Source organism: Ornithorhynchus anatinus, chromosome 1 (genome assembly GCF_004115215.2).
Source record: "Ornithorhynchus anatinus isolate Pmale09 chromosome 1, mOrnAna1.pri.v4, whole genome shotgun sequence".
NCBI lineage: Eukaryota > Metazoa > Chordata > Mammalia > Monotremata > Ornithorhynchidae > Ornithorhynchus > Ornithorhynchus anatinus.
In genome coordinates, this window is record NC_041728.1 from 163593440 (window position 1) to 163618980 (window position 25541).

The 25541-nt window shown below is 46.7% G+C and overlaps 1 protein-coding gene across 2 annotated transcripts; it reads right to left on the bottom strand.

Moving 5' to 3' along the window:
- On the bottom strand, positions 1 to 25459 carry LRRC34 (leucine rich repeat containing 34). 2 transcript variants are annotated; one of them, XM_029075853.2, is made up of 11 exons: positions 25375 to 25459; positions 20991 to 21173; positions 20159 to 20280; positions 19420 to 19484; positions 18854 to 18937; positions 15083 to 15211; positions 12961 to 13056; positions 9770 to 9924; positions 5493 to 5648; positions 2670 to 2796; positions 1 to 233 (listed from the first exon to the last, which is right to left on the bottom strand). In XM_029075853.2, the coding sequence occupies exons 2-11, from the start codon at positions 21104 to 21106 to the stop codon at positions 30 to 32; spliced, it is 1254 nt and encodes a 417-aa protein (XP_028931686.1). In that variant the 5' UTR covers positions 21107 to 21173; positions 25375 to 25459; the 3' UTR covers positions 1 to 29. The 2 variants fall into 2 exon arrangements, with proteins under 2 accessions (XP_028931686.1, XP_039769230.1); XM_039913296.1 differs by lacking the exon at positions 25375 to 25459 and adding an exon at positions 25116 to 25224.
- Positions 25460 to 25541: the final 82 nt, after the last annotated feature.

Below are 25541 nucleotides of genomic sequence, written 5' to 3' on the forward strand. Positions count from 1 at the left end.
GACCAGGTCAAAACGATTTTAAAAAGGTTTCACAGATGCCGAGCTGTTGGCGTCATGGCAAAACCTGCGTTAGACGCCGGGCCGTCAATTTCTCCAAAACTGGGTGTCCAGTAATAATGCTTCTTAATGCCGTGGGAGAGCTCAGAAAGGTAAACGTGCCCGTCCACTACATACGGTTCCACATCGGTATGCTCCAGTTTCAGTCGGCCCGTTTCAATTAGGTCTGAAAATGCCTAGGATTTTAAACAAAAGGTCATTTTTAGAACTGTGGCAGGAAGATGCCCGTCTTTGGTTTTCTACCACAAGTGGCGTGTTGTAATTTGAGCATTTTCATTACAAGGGTCATGCCTAAGAGAGCTATTCAATTATTTTCAGAACATTCCAAGTGACATTAATGTCCAGTAAAGTTGTGAGCCCCTCAATAATAATGCTGGCATTTGTTAAGCTCTTCCTATGTGCAGAGCACTGTTCTAAGCTCTGCGGTAGATACAGGGTAATCAGGTCGTCCCACGTGAGGCTCACGGTCGTAATCCCCATTTTACAGATGAGGTAACTGAGGCCCAGAGAAGTGAAGTGACTTGCCCACAGTCACACAGCTAAGTGGCAGAGTCGGGATTCGAACCCACGACCTCTGACTCCCAAGCCCGGGCTCTTTCCACTGAGCCACGCTGCACAGCGTGTGTCTCATGCTCATCTGCCTACTCTTTCCCAGGGCTCTGCCCACATAAACTGCTTAATAAACACTATTACTACTAAAGTCAATACTAATTATGGTATCTGTTAAGCACTTACTGTGTGCGAAACCCTGGACTAAGCGCTGGGTGGATACAAGCCAGGTGGGTTGCACACGTGAGGCTCGAACTCTCAATCCCCGTTTTCCAGGTGAGGTGACGGAGGCACAGAGAAGTGAAGTGGCTTGCCCGAGGTCGCACAGCGGACAAGAGGCAGGGCCGCGATCAGAACCCGTGACCTTCGGACTCCCAGGCCCGGGCTCTATCTGCCGCGCCGTGCCATTTCTAGCCACTGAGCTGCCGCGCCTTAAAATTCTGTATGTTTATTTTTAAATATAATATCTTAATCTTGATTTTCTTCCATGATCTTCTTATCCCTTTCATTTTTAACAGTGGGCCGGCAACTCTGCGGTGCTAATTTACATAAGCGACCGTGCCGTTACATATTACGTTGACCTCGGTACCCGAGATCTTTCTAAGAATCTCCCTATTTATTCTTTAGAATGTAATGGCCAGACCAATTTAAAAAACGGGGGGAAAAAGTCTTCCTAAGGTTTGAGCCATTGTCAGAGAAGCAACGTGGCTCAGCGGAAAGAGCCCGGGCTGGGGAGTCAGAGATCATGGGTTCAAATCCCGGCTCCGCCGCTTGTCAGCTGGGTGACTGTGGGCAAGTCACTTCACTTCTCTGTGCCTCAGTTACCTCATCTCTAAACGGCCATTAAGACCGTGAGCCCGGCGTGGGACAACCTGATCACTTTGTAACCTCCCCAGCGCTTAGAACGGTGCTTTGCACATAGTAAGCGCTTAACAAATGCCATCATTATTAGTTATTACTTAGCGTTTGAAGACCCTAAACATAATTTTCAGCGTGGTGGGTTACCTAAAGAACAACATTGATATCCCCAAGAGGGTCTGGGCGCCTCTGTGGCTGAGCAAATGGTGTTTAGTGATTAAGGCTTTCATTAATTCTTTGCCTTTTCTTGGTGGGATTTTCCAGGGAGTGTTTTAGTAAATTTTGATGATGTTAGCTTCTAATATTTCTCTTCTTTTTTTTTTAACCTATAAAGGTAATTGGTTGCTTTGAATATCATCTTTTTCTTATGTCCTAAAGTACAAGAACAACAAGCACTAGTACAAATTAAGGTTTATTATACAAGCCAGTGGAGCTCCCCGGACCCACCGCACTTAAAAACATATCAGTAGTCCATTTATTTATATTGTCTGTCTCCCACTTTAGTAAACTCACTGTGGGCGGGGAGTGTGCCTATCACCTCTGTTATATTGTACTCTCCCAAGGGCTTAGTACAGTGCTCTGCACATAGTAAGCACTCAGTCAATACGACGGGTTCGTTGAAAGGGTAGTATTTGGGATTCCCCAGATTTTAATGTTTTCTTACGGTCGTCTGTAGACCGTTACCCAGCGTGTCTTGCGTATGACAATTTTTGGAGCAGCTGCGATTTCGGATCAGCGGGGAGTCTCTAGCATGAAATGGATCATTATTCTCCACAGCGTGTAGTTCCGTGCCAAGATTATAGATATCAGCAAAAATGTATGGATAATAATAATGTTGGTATTCGTTAAGCGCTTACCATGTGCAGGGCACTGTTCTAAGCGCTGGGGTAGATACAGGGTCATCAGGTTGTTCCACGTGAGACTCACAGTTAATCCCCATTTTGCAGATGAGGGAACTGAGGCACAGAGAAGTTAAGTGACTTGCCCACAGTCACACAGCTGACAAGTGGCAGAGTCGGGATAGACAATGTGATCACAGAACTCTAAAATTTTTGCAGCCTAAGAGAACAGTACTATGTGAAATTATGCCCAGATTTGGAAATCTGGCAGTGTGAAAACCGCATATTCAATTCAAATCTGTTTTGGGGGTGCGGGTCAGAATTTTTCATTAAGATGAAACGATCTCGGACAGAGAAAATGCTTACCAAACAGGTAGCTTCATCAAGTGCGTTTCCCCATATGTAGATATTGGAAAGTGTGTGATTTGTTTTCATTGCTTTTGAAAGCGCTCCTAGGCCTTTTCCACTGATTTGGTTGCCAACCACTGCTAAGCTAAAGGGAAAGAGAATATGAATCACACAAGAAACTAAGGGTTCTCCCACAGTTCAGTAATTCATGACTTAACGATCACGTGACTCAGGTGTTTAAATCTTTTCAAATGTTAGTCTTCAAAATGCTTCAAAATTATTAGCCGTAGATAGGAACATTTCCTTATTTGAAGTTAGAATGTCTCTAAGTGTATTCGGACTGTGAGTTCGTTACGGGCAGGGAACGTCTCTGCTAATTCTGTTGTACTCTCCCAATCGCTTAGTACAGTGCTGGGCACATAGGAAGCGCTCAACAAAAACTGACGGATTGATTTAGGGTGGCGATGTGGCCTAGTAGAAAGAGCTGCGGGGCTAAGAGTCGAGGCACCAGCTTTGCCATTTGCCTGCTGTGTAATAATAATATTGTTGGTATCTGTTAAGCGCTTACTATGTGCCAAGCACTGTTCTAAGCGCCGGGGTAGATACGAGATGATCGGGTTGCCCCACGTGGGGCTCACAGTCTTCACCCCCTTGATTCTGTTTACCGTGATCTCGTTGTCTTGTTTTTGTCCGTCCGTCTCCCCCGATTAGACCGCGAGCCCGTCGTTGGGCAGGGACTGTCTCTATCTGTTGCCGAATTGTACGTTCCAAGCGCTTAGTCCAGTGCTCTGCACATAGTAAGCGCTCAATAAATACTGTCGAGTGAAAGAATGAGCCCCCATTTTACAGATGAAGTCTGAGGCCCAGAGAAGTGAAGTGACTTGCCCGAGGTCACACAGCTGACGAGCGGCGGATCCGGGATTAGAACCCACGACCTCCGACTCCCGAGCCCGTCCTTGTCTGTAAAATGGAAATTGAGTATTTCCCCTCCCTCGGAGACTGAGCCACACGTGGGACAAGAGATGGTGTCTAATTTGATTATCTTATTTCTACCTAGGACTTAAGCACGGTGCTTGGACTGGAAGCTCGTTGAGGACGGGGAATGTTTCGGGTTATTGTTATGTTGTACTCTCCCAAGCGCTCAGCGCACAGTAAGCGCTCAATAAATGTGATTGAATGGATGAATGAATGGTGCTTAGTAAGTGAGAAGCGCTGTGGCCTAGTGGAAAGAGCACAGGCCTGGTAGTCATGGAACCTGGGTTCATTCATTCAGTCATATTTACTGAGCGCTTATCGAGTGCAGGGCACTGTACTAAGCTCTTGGAGAGTATAACGGGGTAACAAACAGAGACAATTCCTACCCAACAACACGGTCCAGAAGAGGGGAGACAGACAAGAAAACAAAGCAAGGCAAGTAGACAGGCATCAATAGCATCAATATAAATAAATAGAATTCCTAATGTGGCTGTGCCCCTTCATTCATTCAATAGTATTTATTGAGCGCTTACTATGTGCAGAGCACTGTACTAAGCGCTTGGAATGTGCAATTCGGCAACAGATAGAGAGCATCACCGCCCACTGACGGGCTCACAGTCTAATCGGGGCAGACGGACGGACGAAAACAAGACAACGTAATCACGATAAATAGAATCAAGGGGATGGGCACCTCATTAACAAAATAAATAGGGTGATAAAATATAGACAGACGAGCACAGTGCTGAGGGGTGCCCCTTGCCTCTTGTGTGACCTTGGGCACGTCACTTAAATTCTCCCTGCCTCAGTTTCCTCACCTGTAAAATGGAGAGTATCTGTTTTCCCTCCTGTTTAGATTGAGAGTCCCATGTGGGACGGGGACTGTGGCCAACTTAAATAGCTTGTACCTACCCCATCACTCAGTACAGTGCTAGGCTCATAGTAAGCACTTAAGAAAGCCCACAGTCATCATTTCAAATGGGGGTTCAATCAATTCATTCCATCATTTATTGAGCGCTTACCCTGTGCGGAGCACTGTGCTAAGCGCTTGGGAGAGTCCTGAACAATAATAAACATACACATTCCCTGCCCACAACAAGCTTCTATCTAATAATAATAATAATAATGATGTTGGTATTTATGCGCTTACTATGTGCAGAGCACTGCTCTAAGCGCTGGGGGGAGATACAGGGGAATCAGCTTGTCCCACGTGAGGTTCACAGTCTTAAACCCCTTTTACAGATGAGGTAACTGAGGCCCAGAGAAGTTAAGTGACTTGCCCACCGTCACACAGCTGACAAGTGGCAGAGCTGGGATTCGAACCCATGACCTCTGACTCCCAAGCCCGGGCTCTTTCCACTGAGCCACGCCGCTTCTTTAGCCACGCTGCTACAGCTCTTTCTACGTAGTGCAGCGCCCCTCCGATTCCAGACTTTTGAAATTTATTTCCCAGGACAAATAGAGTGAAAGTATTCCGACTCGCTCACTTCAAAAATTTTGCTATTTTGTAATTAGCTAAGCCGTGCTCTTCTTTGGTTTGCAAGCGGTATTCCTTTGGAGGAGGTAGGGTCTTTTGGAGCATCACGATAAACATTCTACTAGCTAAAGGAATTTTCTGGTACATTTTCAAGAATGAATCTGAACAAACTCCGTAGTTGTCCATATTCCTTTAGAAAGCTTTTTCGCTGTAAGATCAAATGGAAAACACCACCACACTTTCATTCTGCAGGGCAATCAGTCTGTTAGGAGAAATTATGACTTGGCCAAACAATAATGAAACCAAATCCCAGTAGTTGCTCTTTAAGTCAAGGGAAAAACCCCCCACATTTCATGAGTACAACTTGAAAAAAGCACCGAAAGTATACCGACGCTTTAAGATTCCTGTTCTTGAAGGCAAGGGCTTCGCTCAGATAAATAGCTCCGTCGTCTTCTATTCGATTTGAAGAAAGATCGATAACTTCCAGGGTTCTATTCCTTTTCAGTAGCTCTCCCAAAAACTTCATGCCATCACGAGTTATCTGGTTACTGAAAGAGATTTAGATGCCGAAAGGGAAAAGAATCAGTATTTCTCCATCGTTTCGAAAATGTTTTGTGGGGAAGTAGTCTTGGAATGTGGAAGAAGGCGATGGGAAACCACTTCTGCATCTCTACCAAGAAAACTCCACGGATACACGTACCCGAACGACTTTATGGCCGAAGATTCATTCGGTAGTATTTACTGAGCGCTTACTATGTGCAGAGCACTGGACTAAGCGCTTGGAACGGACAATTGGGCAACAGATAGAGACCGTCCCTGCCCAGTGACGGGCTCACGGCCTAAACGGGGGAGACAGGCGGCAGAGCAAAACAAGACAACATCATCAAGATAAATAGAATCAAGGAGATGTACATCTATTTAACAAAATAACTACCATCTCTACTCAGATGACACGCGGATCTACCTCTCCGCCCCTGTCCTCTCCCCCTCCCTTCGGGCTCGCATCTCCTCCCGCCTCCGGGACGTCTCCGCCTGGATGTCGGCCCGCCACCTAAAACTCGACGTGAGCGAGACCGAGCTCCTCATCTTCCCTCCCAAACCCGGTCCTCTCCCAGACTTCTCTATCACCGTGGATGGCACGACCGTCCTTCCCGTCTCTCGGGCCCGCGATCTCGGTGTCATCCTTGACTCGTCTCTCTCGTTCACCCCACGCATCTTATCCGTTACCGAGACCTGCCGGTTTCGCCTCTACGATATCGCCAAGATCCGCCCTTTCCTCTCCACCCAGACGGCTACCTTACCGCTACGGGCTCTCGTTATATCCCGGCTAGACGACCGTGTCGGCCTTCTCTCCGACCTCCCTTCCTCCTCTCTCGCCCCGCTCCGGTCTATTCTTCACTCCGCCGCCCGGCTCATCTTCCCGCAGAAACGATCCGGGCATGTCACTCCCCTTCTTAGACAACTCCAGTGGTCGCCTATCGACCTCCGCTCCAAACAAAAACTCCTCACTCTAGGCTTCGAGGCTCTCCGTCACCTCGCCCCTTCCTACCTCTCCTCCCTTCTCTCTTTCCACCGCCTACCCCGCACGCTCCGCTCCTCCGCCGCCCACCTCCTCGCCGTCCCCCGGTCTCGCCCGTCCCGCCGTCGACCCCCGGGCCGCGTCCCCCCGCGGTCCCGGAACGCCCTCCCTCCTCACCTCCGCCAAACTGATTCTCTTCCCCTCTTCGAAACCCTATTTAAAACTCACCTCCTCCGAGAGGCCTTCCCAGACTGAGCTCCCCTTCTCCCTCTACTCCCTCTACCACCCCCCCCCTCACCTCTCCGCAGCTTAACCCTCTTTTCCCCCCATTTCCCTCTGCTCCTCCCCCTCTCCCTTCCCATCCCCTCGGCACCGTACTCGTCCGCTCGACTGTATATATCTTCGTCACCCTATTTATTCTGTTAATGAATTGTACATCGCCTTGATTCTATTTAGTTGCCATCGGTTCTTACGAGATGTTCTTCCCCTCGACTCTATCGCCATCGTTCTCGTCTGTCCGTCTCCCCCGATCAGACCGTAAGCCCGTCAAACGGCAGGGACTGGCTCTCTCTGTTACAGATTTGTACGTTCCAAGCGCTTAGTACAGTGCTCTGCACATAGTAAGCGCTCAATAAATACTATTGAATGAATGAATGAATGAAATAGGGGAATAAATAATATATCCAAACGAGCACAGTGCTGAGGGGAGGGGAAGGGGGAAGAGCAGCGGGTGCGAGGGGGGGAAGATGGGAGATTCTGAAGAGAGGGTGTCCGTAGAGTCGCTTTGGGTCCGAAACGACGCATTTGAAGAAATAGTCATAGTGGTTTCATCTTGGATGGGCGCTTTTTTCCTCCTCGTTACTCATCTCCTCACCCCTCTCCAGCTCCCACTTCCACATCCTCCTCTTCCTTTACCATCTTCCTGGAGGGGGTCTTGCAGCTGCTCTTAAAATCCAATCCTTCTAGGATTCTAATGCCTCCCACTTCTCCAAACAATCCAACTTATTGCTATCTTCACCCTCTCTCCCCACTAGCTCCTTCCCCTTTGTCTTCGAACATGCTCAAGTCTTCTCCATTCCCCCCACCCCCAAAAATTCTTTTGTCCCCACTGCACCCTCCATCTATCATTCCAGCACAGTGCTTGGCACATAGTAAGAGCTTAATGAGTACCGTGATTACTATTCTTACTATTATTATTTCTTCCCCTTCTTATCCAAGCAGCGTGGCTCAGTGGAAAGAGCCCGGACTTGGGAGTCAGAGGTCATGGGTTCGAATGCCGGCTCTGCCACTGTGTGACTGTGGGCAAGTCACTTAACTTCTCCGTGCCTCAGTGACCTCATCTGGAAAATGGGGATTAACTGTGAGCCTCACGTGGGACAACCTGATTACCCATTTTCTGCCCCGGCGCGTAGAACGGTGCTTTGCACATAGTAAACGCTTAACAAATACCATTATTAATATTATTATAGTAAGTGCCTAATGAGTACCATGATTACTATTGTTACGATTATCATTTCCTCCCGTTCTTATCCAAACTCCGTGAAGAGTTTATATACGTTATCTTCATTTCTTCTACACCACTTTTCTTCTCAATCTTCTTCCATCGACTAAGGTTCTGCTCACCAGAGTCTCTCAAATGGCCTCCTTTTGGCCAAGTTGAATGGCCCTGAATTTTGTCCCCATCTCCCTTGACCACGACTGCCCTCAACACTGTGATCACTCCCTTCACATAGACATCCTCCGGCCTTGGTTTCCCCTCAATACTCTCTTGGTTCTCTTTCCACCTCTCTGATGGCTCTCAGTCTTCTTTGCTGACTCTCTTCCTCTTTTCACGCTTTAACTGTGAGTGCCCCACCAGGCTCTTTGCTAGATTCTTCTTTTTACACTTCTAACTTTACATTTATTCTCTTGGGGAGCTCATTGCTCACATGGTTGAAATACATTCATTCAACTGTATTTTTTGAGCGCTGAGTGTGTGCAGGGCACTGTACTAAGCACTTGAAAAGTACAATTCGGCAACAGAGTCCATCCCTACCCAACAACGGGCTGACGGTCTAGAAGGGGGGAGACAGACAACAAATCAAAACAAGTAGACAGGCATCAATAGCATCAAAATAGTCCTACTGAGAGCTCCCCTCCTCCAGGAGGCCTTCCCAGACTGAGCCCCCCTTTCCCTCTGCTCCTCCTCCCCTCCCCGTTCCCCCTACTTCCTCCCTCTGCTCTACCCCCTTTCCCCTCCCCACAGTACTTGTGTTTATTTGTACCTATTTATTACTCTATTTTATTAATGATGTGTAAAATAATGTCGGTATTTGTTAAGCGCTTACTATGTGCAGAGCAGTGTTCTAAGCGCTGGGGGAGATACAGGGTCTTCCGATTGCCCCACGTGAGGCTCACAGTCTTCATCCCCGTTTTCCAGACGAGGGAACTGAGGCCCAGAGAAGTGAAGTGCCTTGCCCACAGTCACCCAGCTGCCAAGTGGCAGAGGCGGGATTTGAACCCGTGACCTCTGACTCCCAAGCCCGGGCTCTCTCCACTGAGCCCCACTGCTAAGCACTTAACCGTAAAAAATGAACTTACTCCTCTTTATCCCAATACAGTCAGCATCAACAGTATCTCCGTTCGAGAAACTCAGGACCGTGGTGTATCTTTGCAGGTTTTGACTTCCCGGTGTTTCTTCATCTTTTCCCCGCTCTCACCGTCCTCCTAATCCAACAAGCCCTCCTCCTTCCTCCTCCTGCTTCCTCCTTCCTCATTCCTCCTTCCTCCTCCTTCCTCGTCCCTCCTCCTCCCTCCTCCTCCTTCTTAATAATAATGTTGGTATTAAGCGCTCACTATGTGCAGAGCACCGTTCTAAGCGCTGGGGTAGATACAGGGTCGCCGGGTTGTCCCACTTGGGGGGCTCACAGTCTTAATCCCCATTTTACAGATGAAGGAACTGAGGCACAGAGAAGTGAAGCGACCTGCCCAGAGTCACCCAGCTGACAAGCGGCGGAGCCGGGATTAGAACCCACGACCTCTGACTCCCGAGCCCGGGCTCTTGCCGCTGAGCCCCGCTGCTTCTCGTGTTGCGTTGAGCTTTCTGTGGGGGAATCGTACTCTAAAATGTGTCGAATAGATGGTCTCGAAAAGGTCATCGAAACCCCTCACCAGCTGAGGTCCAGGTATCGAAGACTGCGGTTTAAATATAACGCGTCACACAACCGTTCCATCCCAAAGTTCTTCATGCCGTGCTTGCACATGTGCAGTTCAAGAAGATTGGAGTTTTCTTTTAACATATGGCTGACGTGGACGGTGGTCTCTTCCTAGAAGACGAGACTTCAGTTTATTCGGATGGAAACTCAACGTAAAAATCTTATCGATTGAAACAACTCTGTGTCCCCTTGTTGCGATGGTTTTCAAACTTGCATCGACTGACCTCCTTCTCCAAGACTCCAGCACCTGCTGGGCCCTTTGTTTCCTCTCCGCAAAAATACTGGAGTGGCATGTAGAGAAACCGCAGGGCTCAGTGGAAAGAGCCCGGGCTCGGGAGTCAAAGGTCATGGGTTCGAATCCCCGGCTCTGCCTCTTGTCAGCCGTGTGACCCTGGGCAAGTCATTTCACTTCTCTGGGCCTCAGTTACCTCATCTGGAAACTGGGCATTAAGACTGTGAGCCCCATGTGGGACCACCTGATCACCTTGTATCCTTTCCAGCGCTTAGAACAGTGCTTTGCCCATAGTAAGCGCTTAACAAATGCCATCATCATTATTATTATTATTGTTATGTTCCTGGTTCTGGAGAAACAGAGTGGCTCAGTGGAAAGAGCCCGGGCTTGGGAGTCAGAGGTCACGGGTTCTAATGCCGTCTCTGCCACTTTATCGGCTGTGTGACTTTGGGCAAGTCACTTCACTTCACTGGGCCTCAGTTCCCTCATCTGGAAAATGGGGATGAAGACTGTGAGCCCCACGTGGGACAATCTGATCAGCTTGTTATCTCCCCCAGCGCTTAGAACAGTGCTGGGCACATAGTAAAGGCTTAACAAATACCATCGTTATTATTGTTATTCTGATAAAAGGACAGTGGCTTCTTTTTTTGACAGTCAAATTTAACCCGTCCCTACAGAAAATTCTGCTCAGCTATTGTGGCTTCATGTAGACAGCACAAGACGAGAAGGCGGCTTGGCCACTGGCTTGCTGTGTGACCTTGAAGAAGTCACTTAACCTCTCTAGGCTTTGGTTTACTCACCTGTAAAATGGGAATTCATTCATCCATTCAGTCAAATTTATTAAGTACTTACTGTGTGCAGAGCACTGTACTAAGCACTTGGGAAAGTACAATACAGCCATAAAGAGTGACAATCCCAACTGCCCACAATTCGGGAGTGGGGGCGACGGATGAGATGAGGAGCAGCGTGGCTTGGCGGAAAGAGCCCGGGTTTGGGAGTCAGGGGTCACGGGTTCTAATCCCGGCTCCGCCACCTATCAGCTGTGTGCCTTAGGGCAAGTCACTTAACTAATAATGATAGTGTTGGCATTTGTTAAGTGCTTACTATGTGCAAAGTACTGTTCTAAGCGCCGGGGGGGATACAAGTTAATCAGGTTGTCCCGCATGAAGCTCACAGTTTTAATCCCCATTTTGCAGATGAGGTAACTGAGGCACAGAGATGTGAAGTGACTTGCCCAGAGTCACACAGCTGCCCCGTGGCGGAGCCAGGATTTGAACCCATGACCTCTGACTCCCAAGCCTGGGCTCTTTCCACTGAGCCAACCCTGCTTCTCTGTGCCTTAGTGACCCCATCTGGAAAATGAGGATTGAGGCTGTGAGCCCCACGTGGGACAACGTGATTACCTTGCATCGACCCCAGCGCTCAGAACAGTGCTTGGCACATAGTGAGCGCTTAACAAATACCGTCACGATTATTATTATAAGATAGACTGTAAGACCTTTGTAGGACGGAGACTGTATATGATCTGATGACCTTGTATTCAGTCATTCGTTAATTTAATCGTATTTATTGAGCGCTTACTGTGTGCAAAGCACTGTACTAAGCACTTGGGAGAGTCCAATACAACAACAGATACATGCTCTGCCTACATCGAGCTAACAGCCTAGAGGGGGAGACAGACATTAACATACAATGTGAGAAGCAGCTTGGCTCAGTGGAAAGAGCCCGGGGTTTGGAGTCAGAGGTCATGGGTTTGAATCCCGGCTCCGCCGCTTGTCAGCTGTGTGACTGTGGGCGAGTCACTTCACTTCTCTGTGCCTCAGTTATCCCATCTGTAAAATGGGGATTAAGACTGTGAACGCCACGTGGGACAACCTGATTCCCCTGTGTCTACCCCAGCGCTTAGAACAGTGCTCGGCACATAGTAAGCACGTAACAAATACCAATGTTATTATTACAATTCTGTTGCTGAACAGAATTACAGTTCTGTTGCCGAATTGTCCATTCCAAGCGCTTAGTACAGTGCCGTGCACACAGTAGGCGCTCAATAAATACTACTGAATGAATGAATACCCAAATAAATAAATTACTGATAATTAGATGGGGGCTTCGGGGCTGGGAGGGAGGAATGAAGGGAACAAGTCAGGGCTACGCAGAGGGAGTGGGAGAAGAGAAGAGTTTAGTCAGGGAAACCTTCTTAGAGGAGATGTCCCTTCACTAAAGCTTCGAAAGGAGGGAAAGCAAAAATTATCTGTCTGATATGTGGAGGAAGGAAATTCCGGGCCAGAGGTAGGATGTATCTACCTCCGTGTCTAGCATATACCAAGCCCTTATTAATATTAATACTACTATTATTATTAAAATAATAATAACCCAGGAGGATCTGGGTTCTAATCCTGGCTTCTCTCCCTGTCTGCTCCGCACCCTTGGGCAAATCACTTAACTTCTCCTGGCCTCTGTGAAATGGGGATTAAGGCTGTGAGCCCCATGTGGGACCTGGACTACGACCAAATGGGTAAATCTGTATCTACCCCAGCGCTCAGTACAGTAAGCTCGTTGTGGGCAGGGAATGTGTCCGTTTGTATTATTAATAACGTTGGTATTCGTTAAGCGCTTACTATGTGCCGAGCACTGTTCTAAGCCCTGGGGTAGATGCAGGGTAATCAGGTTGTCCCACGTGGGGCTCACAGTGTTAATCCCCATTTTACAGATGAGGGAACTGAGGCACCGAGAAGTTAAGTGACTTGCCCACCCAGCTGACAGGTGGCGGAGCCGGGATTAGAACCCACGACCTCTGTCTCCTAAGACCACGCTCTTTTCACTAAGCCATGCTACTTCTCAGAAAACTAACTGACAAAAAAAAACCACACATACATGAACATAAAACTAACTGTTGACTAATTTACAGTACATACCTCTTGGCTGTAGAGGATAGGACGATTTAAGTTTATCCCCTTGATTGCTTGGTTTTGAATTAGTACTGTTGCTAATGCAATCAAGCTTTGTGTACCCTGAAAATGAGAAAATTATTAAAAAAAATTACACAATATATAATCAAGCTCCCAGAAACGTATCTGTGAGAGTCCTTTAGCAGAAGACATATTTTGAAAGGATGAAAAATGCTAATTCAAAAATTAAACATATAAAACATGCTAGCATTAGAACAGACGCATTTGTCATTATCTTATCAGTGTTCCCAAAGGACTAATCTTGCTCAAATGCTAAATAATACTGTGTTATTTTATTAGCTATAAACTCTTCCACTGCTACTAGCTATATATATATATATAGCCATATCTATATATCTATGTCTCTCTCTCTATACATATATACATGTACACCCACACAAAAAAATCTATATCTCAATTAATGAATTTATTTAGTGCTTACTATGTGCAGAGCACTGTTCTAAGCACTCGGGAGAGTACGATACAAAAGAATTAGCCCACGTTCCCTGCCCATAATGAGCATGCAGTCTAGAGGGGCAGCACGGCTCAGTGGAAAGAGCATGGGCTGGGGAGTCAGAGGTCATGGGTTCAAATCCCAGCTCTGCTGCTTGTCAGCTGTGTGACTTTGGGCAAGTCACTTCACTTCTCTGTGCCTCAGTTACCTCAACTGTAAAATGGGCATTAAGACTGTCAGCCCCACGTGGGATGACCTAATCACCTTGTATTCCCCCCCTCCCAGCGCTTAGAACAGTGCTTGGCACATAGAAGCGCTTAACAAATGCCATCATAATAGAGGGGAAGACAAACATCAATATGAATGAAGAAGTACTTTATCATCATTTATCTACTGTATTATATATCTACATACACACATATCTGATCTGGGAGTGTGAGGATGATGCTTGCTACTGAATAAGAAGAATGGCATTCATTAAGTACATACTCTGTGATCAGCACTGGGTTAGATAAAAAGTAATCAGATCAGACACAGTTTGTCTAAGAAAGAAGGAGAGATAAGGGAATTGTGGTTCAAAGAGGTTTGAAGACTAACGTAAGGAAAGATCCACAGAAGCCAGTGTCAGAGCTGGGGCTAGAGTCCAAATCACCCACCATGCTGCCCCTCTACAGGGCAGTTTTCAAATTTCAGAGATGAGGAAGATGAGGCCCCAAAATGATCAATATTAGCAATTCAGTGGCTTCCCATCCTTGACAATCTTGCTTCTGTCTCGTTCCATAGGCAGGGAAGGCCCAAGGTTCCCGAGAGTGGCATCCCTCACCTCCCACACTTCCCTTCCGGGGTCCGTACCGTCCTCTCACTCACACTTCTGGATTCGGGAAGCGACATGGCCTTGCGGAAAGAGCCCGGGCCCGGGAGTCAGAGGACCTGGATTCTAATCCCAGCTCCGCCGTTTGTTGCGTGACAGTAAGTCCCTTGGATAACCCCGATATCTCAGTTACGTCCTCTGTAAAATGGTGATTCTAGCTGGGAGCCCAGGAGGGACGTGGACTGTGTCCAACCTGATTATCTTGTATCTACCTCAGCTGTTTGTACAAAGCCTAGCACATAGTAAGCGCTTAACAAATACCATTGAAACAAAAACAAAAGCTAGAGTTTGGTGGGAGTTGAGAGCTGATAAATGGAGTTAGTAAGGAGTTGGAAAGCCACCGCGTGGTTGAGGCAGAGCCAGATGCTCCCTAAATCTGGCAGATTTGGATGTGTTCGAATGTTTCCAGGTTCCCACACGGCTACTGTGGGCAGGTCACTTAACTTCTCTGTGCCTCAGTTACCTCATCTGTAAAATGGGGATTAACTGTGAGCCTCACGTGGGACAACCTGATTACCCTGTATCTACCCCAGCGCTTAGAACGGTGCTCTGCACATAGTAAGCGCTTAGTAAATACCATTATTATTACTCCATTTTGGGCCGGGGCGTGCTGCGTGGTAGCCAGGGCGCTCCCCAGGAAGACCGCTGTGCCAGCATCTCTTCCTTCCCCTCGTAGCCTATTCGTCGACGCTTACTTGACTTGCCTGATGAGATGTAACGTCACTACAGGTATTGATATAGTCTTTTTAGAAATGTGTACTCACCAGATCGCAGTCTCCCAAATCTAATTTCTCCAGCGTTGAGTTAATTTGCAGCATTTCCGCAAAATGCATTCCACCCTTATTGTCAATCTTGTTTCCAGTCATTCTCAGGTATTTGAGAGTTTGGTTCTCCTAAGTAGGAAGATTTCTGTGCTCAGATTCTCAAAGATCAACATGGTAACAGTCCTCTCGAAATAATCTGGACTGGGATTCTATCCGACCTCTTGCCATTAGTTCATCAATAGTATTTATTGAATGCCTACTGGGTGAAGAGCGCTGTACTAAGTGCTTGGGAGAGTACTGTCGTTAGTAGACACAATCCCTGCCCCCAGGAGTTTGCCATCTAGCAGGAGAGACAAGTGCAAAAATAATTTGCGATAATAGGAAGGGGAAATGGCTATGTATAGGGTTTAAGTGATTTTGTAGTAGGGTATGTAAATTGACATGTAGAGAAGTGCTGCAGGTGGTCGTGAGTTCACAAATACATAGTTTGTGCAGAATTGCAGGAGCAGTAATTGGTGAGGATACACTGCAAAGAAAAAAATACAGAATTGGTTCACTTGCCATCTCTCCCACCTCCCACCCTTGCTTGATCTTGATAGCCCCCACCCCTTCAAATCCACCAGGGCCACTGCTCTTCCTACCTTCAAAGCCCTCCTGAAATAATAATAATAATAATGTTGGTATTTGTTAAGCGCTAACTAGGTGCAGAGCACTGTTCTAAGCACTGGGGGAGAGACAGGGTATCAGAGTCAGTGTCAGAGATCATGGGTTCTAATCCCAGCTCCGCCACTTGTCAGCTGTGTGACTTTGGGCAAGTCACTTAACTTCTCTGTGCCTCATTTACCTCATCCGTAAAACGGGGATGAAGACTGGGAGCCCCATGAGGGACAACCTGATCACCTTGTATCCCCCCAACTCTTAGAACAGTGCTTTGCACATAGTAAGCGCTTAACAAATACCAACATCATTACAGGGTAATCAGGTTGTCCCACGTGAGGCTCACAGTCTTCATCCCCATTTTACAGATGAGGTAACCGAGGCACAGAAAAGTTAAGTGACTTGCCCACAGCCACATAGCTGACTGTGAAATCACATCTCCTGCACCAGGCCTTCCCTAATTGATGTTTCTTCTCCGTACAATAGACATCCCCTCCCATCCAACCGAACTTGTACATCTACATAGCATTCATGCACTCGCTGCTAGAAGCATTTCTTGTACGTTCGGTCCATTTTATACCCTCTACCATAAGCTCTCTTTAGACTGTAAGTTGGCTGCGGGCAGGGAACGTGTCTGTTGCTTAGTACAGTGCTCTGCCCACAGTAAGTGCTCAATAAATATGGTTGATTAAATCACTTGCCTAAATAACCATTTCTCCTTTCTCCTCTATCTTAATTCGTCTTCCTCCCTGATTAGACCATAAATTCCTTGAGGGCAGGTCTCCTGCTGACCTCTCCAAGCACTTCGTAGAGTTCTCTGCCCACAGCGGATGCTCGATAAATACTTTGTTTGAGCTATTGATCGCTACGTGAAATATGTGGAAATTATAACTGATAACTCTAGACTGTAAGCTTGCTGTGGGCAGAGAATGTATCACCCACCTCTGTTGTATTGTCCATTCCCAAGCACTTAGTACAGTGGTCTACAGACAGTAAACGCTCAGTAATTACAATTGACCGACTGACTTAGATAATCCAAAATCAGGCTAAGGGTCTACCCGAAAGAGCAGTGGAGGTGAGAACATCCTTAAGAAGGTGAAATTTCAGCATTTCAAGCTTCAGGAGTGAGAGACGACATTCACCATTTTGCCCGGCTCCTCTTCTCCCCTCCTTGATTGCCACTGCTCTCTGCCACTGGTGACGGCTCCTATGTCCCCCACTCAGGGAGGATGGGATGAAGATACTTAATAATAACAACTTTGGTACTTGTTTAAATGCCTACTGTGTGCCAAGCACTATTCTAAGCACTGGGGTTGATACAAATTAATCAGGTTGGACATAGTCCCCGTCCCACATGGGGCTCACACCCTTAATCCCCAGTTTACAGATGATGTAATAGGGGCTCAGAGAAATGAAGTGACTTGCCCAAGGTCACTTAGCAACGTGTGGTAGAGTTGGGACTAGACGCAGGTTTAGAAGCAGCGTGGCTTCGTGGAAAGAGCACAGGCCTGGGAGTCAGAGGACGTGGGTTCTAATCCGGGCTCCGTCATTTGTCTGCTGTGTGACATTGGGAAAGCCACTTGACTTCTCTGTGCCTCAGGTACCTCATCTGTGAAAGGGGGATCAAGACGGTCCTCATGGGGACGACCTGATTACCTTGTATCTACCCCAGAGCTTAGAACGGTACATAGTAAGCACTTAACAAATACCATAATAATAATAGTAATCGAGGTAGCAGAGCAATGTTTAGGCTGAAATAGGGAGAGAGAGGAGGCAGGGAGGTCAGCAAGGAGACTGATGCGGTAATCAAGGCGGGAGAGGATAAATACGATTGATAGGATAAGTGCTTGAATTAATGTTTTAGTAGTGTGGATGGAGAGGAAAGGGTGGATTTAGCAGGATTTGGCGACAGATTGAATATGTGGTTTGAATGAGGGAAAGAAGTTGAGGACAATGCCAAGGTTACAGGCTTGTGAGACACTGAGGATGATGGTGTTATCTACAGTTATTGGAATGTCAAGGGGAGGACAGCGTTTGGGTAGGAAGATAAGGAGTTCTGTTTTGGACACGTTTAGTTTGAGTTGCCGGCGGAACATCCAAGTAGAGATATCTTGGAGGTAGGAGGAAATATGAGACTGAAGAGAAGGAGAGAGAAGAGGGCTGGAGATGCAGATTTGGGAATCAGCCACATAAAGATGGTAGTTGAAGCCATGGGAGGGACTGTGTGTGACGATGGAGAATAGAAAGGAACCCAAAACTGAGCCTTGAGGAACTCGTACAGTTTAGAGGTGGGAGGGAGAAGAGGAGCCCACAAAAAGGACTGGGATTAAGCAGCCAGCGAGATAGGAGGAGAACCAGGAGAGGACAATATCAGTGAAGCCAAGGTTGGATAAAGTTTCCAGGAGAAGGGGGTGGTCAACAGTGTCAAAGGCAGATGATAGGTCTGGGAGGATAGGGTGGAGTAGAGGCTGTTGGATTTGGCAAGAAGAAGATCACTGGGGACCTGTGAGGGCAGTAACTATGGAGTGAAGGAAGTGGAAGTCAGATTGGAAGGGGCCAAACAGAAAATTGGAGGAGAAGAAGTGGAGGAAGTGGGTGAAGACAACCTGTTCAAGGAGTATGGAGGGGAATGGTAGCAGAGAGATGAGGCTGGAGGGATCCGTGGGATCGAGGGAGGGTTTTTTAGGATAGAGGAGACACGAGCTTGTTTGCAATTAGAGGGAAAAAAGCCACTGGAGAGTGATCAGTTGAAGATGGTGGTCAGGGAGGGAAGAAAGGAGGTCAAGCGTTTTGATGAGGTGCGAAGGGATGATGTGGGGGGGGGGGGGGCGGGTCAGATGGAGGGGGTGGATTTTAAAAGGATTAAAATGCCAAAGCATTCATTCATTCCTTCAGACATATTTATTGAGCGCTTACTGTGTGCAGAGCACTGTACTAAGCGCTTGGAATGTACAATTCGGCAACAGATAGAGACAATCTCTCCCCAACAATGGGCTCACAGACTAAAAGGAGGAGACAGACGGCAAAACAAGTAGTCAGACATCAATTATCATCAATTATCAAACATATCAAAGTACGATAATTTTGCAAATGTTGAGAATATACTGTACTTACATGTAAGGCTTTAGCTATCAACTCTGCGCCATTGGTGCCAATATCGTTAAACATAAGATTCAAGTAATCGAGAGCAGGAGTCTCCTATTATTGAGAAAATAAAAAAGGATCTGTAAATTATTTTTGGATCAGGTTAGGAAGATTTTTCCTTTTAAGAGAATGGAAAAAAACCTTTGTTGACACTTTTAACTCGACCTATATTAAAATACATTTAAATAAAACTTTTTAGAGAAGAAATCTGTCACATCCAAATATAGCTGCCTTCTGAATGAAATAGGCAACTTCTGTTTTAAATTTGAGGAAAAAAGCTTTGAATTTTGATTCGGGTTTACTACTTGTATTCGTTATGAACTGCAATAAGCTTGAAAACAGTGGTACCATAAGAAAATTACTAAAGGAAGTACACTTAAAAAGCTTCAGGACAAAACATGTAATTGAAGTGATTATGTGGATCTGGGATTAAAGGAACTGTATAAAACCAGTGTCCTCCGGGGATTCTAATGGCATCCTTGAAAAAGTGTGGCATTACTTTAGCAAAAGTAAAAACATTTTGGAAATGAAAACACCTGAAGTAGTTTGGCAACATGTTCAGCTCCAGCATCAGTTAGCCGGTTGTATCGGACATCCAGACCTGAAATACACACAAATTAATTCATGACCAAAAATTCTCACATAAAACTGAGAAGCAGCGTGGCTTAGGGGAAAGAGCACGGGCTTTGGAGTCAGGGCTCATGAGTTCGAATCCCGGCTCTGCCACTTGTCGGCTGCGTGACTTTGGGCAAGTCACTTCACTTCTCTGTGCCTCAGTCCCTTCATCTGTAAAATGAGGATTGAGACTGGGAGCCCCAAGTGGGACAGGGACGACGTCCAACCCGATAACAAATACCATCATTATTAGTGTTATTATTTGCTTGTTTCCAGCCCAGTGCTTACAACAGTGCCTGGCACATAGTAAGCGCTTAACACCTAGTAAGCGCTTAACAAATACCATTAATAACTAATTTATGAAGGAAACTGTATGGAAATCAATCAGTCGCATTTATTGAGTGCTTACTATGTGCAAGGCACCGTACTAAGTGCTTGGGAGACTACAACAAAACAATATAACAGACACATTCATTCAATCGTATTTATTGAGAGCTTGCTATGTGCAGAGCACTGTACTAAACGCTTGGAACGTACAGTTCGGCAACAGATAGAGACAATCCCTGCCCAACAACGGGCGCACAGCGAGCAGAACAACCCATGGAATGATATTCTTAGATAGGGTTTCTTTAAAGAACACACAGGGAGCAGGATTTGTACCTTTAATTAACGAGTTATTTTTTAAAACACAAGCGAGGACTTCAAAATCATCATCTGTTACCCTCTGAACGGCCACCAAGCGGTTATTCCCGGCTATTTTTAGTGTGATTCCACACGTCGATCTGTTATCATAGAGAAATATTTTAAAACAAAGATGAATAAATACCTCAATAAATGAATGGAAACGGAATAAATGCTCAGCAAAAAAGGAGTGTCCTAATCTTGCTTGATTGAGCGTTTACTCTGTGTAGAGCACTGTACTAAGTACTTGGGAAAGTAGAGAATTTCAGAGTTGGTAGACGCGTTCCCTGCCCACAAGGAGCTTAAAGGTGTAGAGGGAGAGACAAAAATAAATTACGACTATCTACGTAAGTGTTGTGGAGCTGATGGTGGGTGTGAATACAGGCTACAAATCTAGATGCACGGGTGACGCAGAAGGGAGAAGGAGTAAGGGAAATGAGGGTTTAGTTGGGAAAGGTCTCTCGCAGAGGTGGTTTTAATAAGGCTTTGAAAGTGGGGAGAGGGATGGCCTGTCGGAAATGAAGAAGGAGGGAGTTCCAGGCCAGTGACTTGGGGAAGTTGCATCTAAACAGAATAAGCATTGGTAGCCTTTTTTGGAACCAGGAATTTTAAGTTTCACAATTAAAGGATGTCATAAGTTCTTTAAAGAATCGTCTTATCTAAAGATTCAAATAATGGCTACTCTGCAACTCCGGTCCTTTTAACTCTCCCTCATTTTCCCTGTAACTCTCAGGGAAATTAGCTTTCCGAATTTATACAGGATGAGTTTAAGAAAACGTCACGGGTGGTTGTGGTTTTAGTATTTACTTACTTTTGATTTTCTATGTCCGCTTCTTCGAGCACATGCATAATATAAGGGTTGTTTTTCCGTTGCATTTGGAAACACACATCAAAATAGTGATCCTTCAGACTTGGTGATTCATCCATACCTCTTCAAAACTTAATAGAATTTATTCTCCACTTGGCACGACCAATTTTCAGAAAAAAACAGCAACTGTCAACAGGAAAGGTATATTGTTGCTGCTTCTTGGAACTGGAATTATTTGCCCAATAATATCTTTGAAATTTCAACAGTCTGGGAGCATGGCAACACAAATTTCCTTAAGGAAAAGGTGTTGCTTTAATCCAAAAACTTCTTGTTTGACTGTTAGACTATAGCATCGACCTTCTCTCTCGTCTTTCTACCTTCTACCTTTTCCCCTTTTCCCTCTGCTCCTCCACCTCTCCCTTCCCATCCCCACAGCACTGTACTCGTCCGCTCAACTGTATATATTTTCGTTACCCTATTTATTTTGTTAATGAATTGTACATCGCCTCGATTCTATTTAGTTGCCATCGGTTTTTACGAGATGTTCTTCCCCTTGACTCTGTTTATTGCCATCGTTCTCGTCTGTCCGTCTCCCCCGATCAGACCGTGAGCCCGTCAAACGGCAGGGACCGTCTCTATCTGTTGCCGACTTGTTCATCCCAAGCGCTTAGTACAGTGCTCTGCACATAGTAAGCGCTCAATAAATACTATTGAATGAATGAATGAATTCAATGTCTCCTCCACTTCAGTTTATACTCTACAGTCCTTCATAAATCATCTTCTTGCAGAGTTTCTTAGCACATACCTATCCACTCCTCAAAAACCTCACAGGGTTTCTCTGCATCAAGCGGAAAGTGTCCACCAGCTCTCCCTATCTTTTCTATCAACTCTTTACCCACCTGTGCTCCGAGACTGACACAAGATAATGGAGATAGGAAAATAAGAATGTTAAGTTGGATAAGTTAATAGATGAGAAGTTAAATAGCAGAGTCCTTAAGTCTAAATGTATTCAAGTGTACTATGGCTCAGTGAATCCCGTAATGATTGTTATTAAAGTGCCATGGGTGCCTGTGAATGGATAAGTGCTGAAAAAGTCGGATATGACCTAAAGGAACGATTGCTATTTGGGGACGGTCTCTTGGAGGACCTGAGATTTCAGGAGGGCTTTGAAGAAGAGAAGAGGAGTAGCCCAACAGATTTGAAAAGAGACGGAGTTTGAGGCTGGAGAAAGGATCCTCCAGCTGCACAAGGCATCAGAGGGGATTGAGTGAAGAGCCAGGTGCAATAAAAAGATTAGTTTTGGAGCAATGAAGAGTGCAAGTTGGGTGGTAATGGGAGAAGAGGGCTGAGGAAATTGTTTTAAAGCCAAAAGTCAGGAATTTTGCCAAATGAGGGGAGGAACGGGTAAGCGGTGGAGGTTTCCGATGTGTTGAGAGGCATGTGCAGAACACAGTTTTAGAAAAATAACCCAGGCAGCATTCATTTAATCATATTTATTGAGCACTTACTATGTGCAGAGCACTGTACTAAGCACTTGGAATGTACAATTCGGCAACAGATAGAGACAATCCCCGCCCAATAAAGGTAAGGAGTAGAGAAAGAGAAACTGGAGACCGGGAGACCAAAGAGGAGGCTGATATGTGGATGGCCAGGTGGAAATAGGAATTGTGAGAGTGACTTAGAGATGAGAGGGTGGGGCTAGCTAGCTACCTAGCTAGCATTAGTGGTAATAGTTTGTATTCAGCACTTACCGTGAGCGGTCTGCTAATTCTGTTGTACTCTCTCAAGGGCTTAATACTGTCCTCTGCACATAAGCGCTCAGTAAATACCATGGATTGATTCGATTTTGGAGTCATAAAGCTGTCTGCCGAAACCTTGAGAGCGGACGAGCTCCCCGAAAGAATGAGTGTGAGCTGAGGGGAGGAGGCGGTCCAGAGCAGTCTTTGAGGGACACCCAAACAAGAGGCAGAAAAATAGCCAGCCACAGAATAAGAAAATACATTCATTCATTCGATCGTATTTATTAAGTGCTTACTGTGTGGAGGCCATTGTACTAAGTGCTTGGGAACGTACAATACAACAATAAAGAGTGACAATCCCTGCCCACAGCGAGCTCAAGTCTAGAGTGGGGGAGACAGACATCAATACAAATGAATAAGATTAGAGATATGTACATAAGGGCTGTGGGGCTGGGAGAGAGGGGAAGGCAAAGGGAGTAAGTCAGGGTGAAGTGGAAGGGAGTGGGAGATGAGGAAAAGTGGGGCTTAGTTTGGGAAGGTCTCTTGGAGGAGATGGGACTTCAGTAAGGCTTTGAAGATGGGGAGAGTGATTGTCTGGTGGGTTTGGGGAGGGAGGACGTTCCAGGCCGGAGGTAGGACTTGGGCCAGGGGTCGGCGGCGAGACGGGTGAGATGGAGGCCCAGGGAGAAGGTCAGTACCAGAGGAGCGAAGTGTGCGGGCTGGGTTGTAAGAAGGAGAAAAGCAAGGTGAGGTAGGAGGGGGTGAGGTGATGGACTGCTTTGAAGCCAGTGAGTTCTCTAGATACACTGGGGTATCCAGGAGGTGAGAAGTAAAATTCCAGCCTGTAGAAGATGGCACATACAAGATGACACTTGCATATTCACGAGCAGTATTCTGCAGAGGTGAGTCCAAGTTCACTTCTGATCTGGCTCAGCACTTGGACAAAGCAGTCCAGAGTCAAGGCTGGGGCAGCAGCACAGGGGAAAAAATTCTCACCCGTTTAGATTGTTTGCAGCATACATGAAGGCGGAGAGATGGACTGTTACTGGCCTGGCTTTGAGACCTTGGACTAGTCACTTAACCTCGCTGGGCCTTGCTTTCTATATCTCTCAAAACGGGGATAACACCTAGTTTCCTTTCCTTTTAGATTGTGAGTCCCACGTGGGGCAGAAACGGCCTGATCTGATTATCCGGAGCTACCTCAGCACCGGGGTACAGAATGCGCACTTAATAAAAACCATATTTATTGTTAGATGACAAAGGGCTACTAGAAGGATGACCACTGTCAGCACTCAAGAATACCAGACACCTCTTTGATAATAATAGTGATAATAATTGTGGAATTTGCTATGTGCTTACTAAGTGCCAGGCATTGTACTAAACGCTGTAAATTGGGTTGGACACAATCTCTGTCCCACATGGAGCTCACAGTCTTCATCCCCATTTTACAGAGGAGGCAACTGAGACACCGAGAAGTAAAGTGAAGGGCCCAAGGTCACGCAGCAGACAAGTGGTGGATTAGAACCCGTGACCTCTGACTGCCAGGCCCTTGCTCTATCCACTACACCATGCTGCTTCTCTGTCAGTCCCCCACTTCCATTCCCCACTACATACTCTACTGGACAGAACAGATAGTAAGCGCTCAATAAATACAAATGATTGAAAATAAACACGACTGATTGAAAAGAGCAGCTGAAATCCAAATTACTAGGTGGGTTTAGTGCCCGATGAGCTGCACGGGGTTCTGTGATCAGCGTAGCTCAGTGGAAAGAGCCCGGGCTTGGGAGTCAGAGGTCGTGGGTTCGAATCCCAGCTCCGCCACTTGCCAGCTGTGTGACTTTGGGCAAGTCACTTCACTTCTCTGTGCCTCGGTTACCTCATCTGTAAAATGGGGATTAAAACTGTGAGCCCCATGTGGGATAACCTGATCCCCCCAGCGCATAGAACGGTGCTTTGCACATAGTAAGCGCTTAACAAATACCACCGTTATTATTATTATTAGATGCGGCCTATCTAGATTTCAAGAGGGGAAATACATCCCACTTAACCATGGAATTCATTCAATCGTATTTATTGAGAGCTCACTGTGTGCTGAGCACTATACGAAGCGCGTGGGAGAGTACAACCCAACAATGCAACAGACCCATTCCCTGCCCAAAACGAGCCTAGAGGTGGTTTCACCCGCTCAGTCGCCACCAGCTTAATTCACTTGCCTTACAAAAGCAGTTTGGGCCAGACTCCAAACATCCTTATCTAGCATCGTAAGCACTACCCCAACCCTTCTGCCCTGTCGCAAGCAAGAACACCCCCCTCGCTGCCGAAATCCTCGTATTCCCACACGTGCGCCCCTTCGGTTATACAGAATACGTTTGTAGTCCAAGCAACCTACCCTTTCAGGCACTGAAAACACAAACCCCGTGTCTCTGTCCCCGAGCCACTCGTGCCTGTCACGCACCCGCTAGGCCCCGTTCTGGAGAGGGGTGGAAGGCAGCCAGGCCGGGGCCCGGGAAGGGCTCCTCGAGCAGGCCAACCCCTCGCTTTGCAGCCGTTACCAGGCCTCGGCAACTCCCAGGGGACATTGATGCCCGCCTGGGGATGGGAGGAGCGGGGCCCGCGTCAGCCGTGCCAAGGGGCAGCGTCACAGTTACCTGCTTCGGGGGCCGTCCAGATTTAGGGAACCTCTCACCGCCTAGGCTGCCGTCGCTCCTCCGAGGCCTGACCGGGCAGCGGTGTCGGTCGCCTAGGTGACGGTGGCGCAGGAGTTGGGGTTGCCATGGAGACCTACCCGCACTCCCTCTTGGGTGCACCCCGGGTT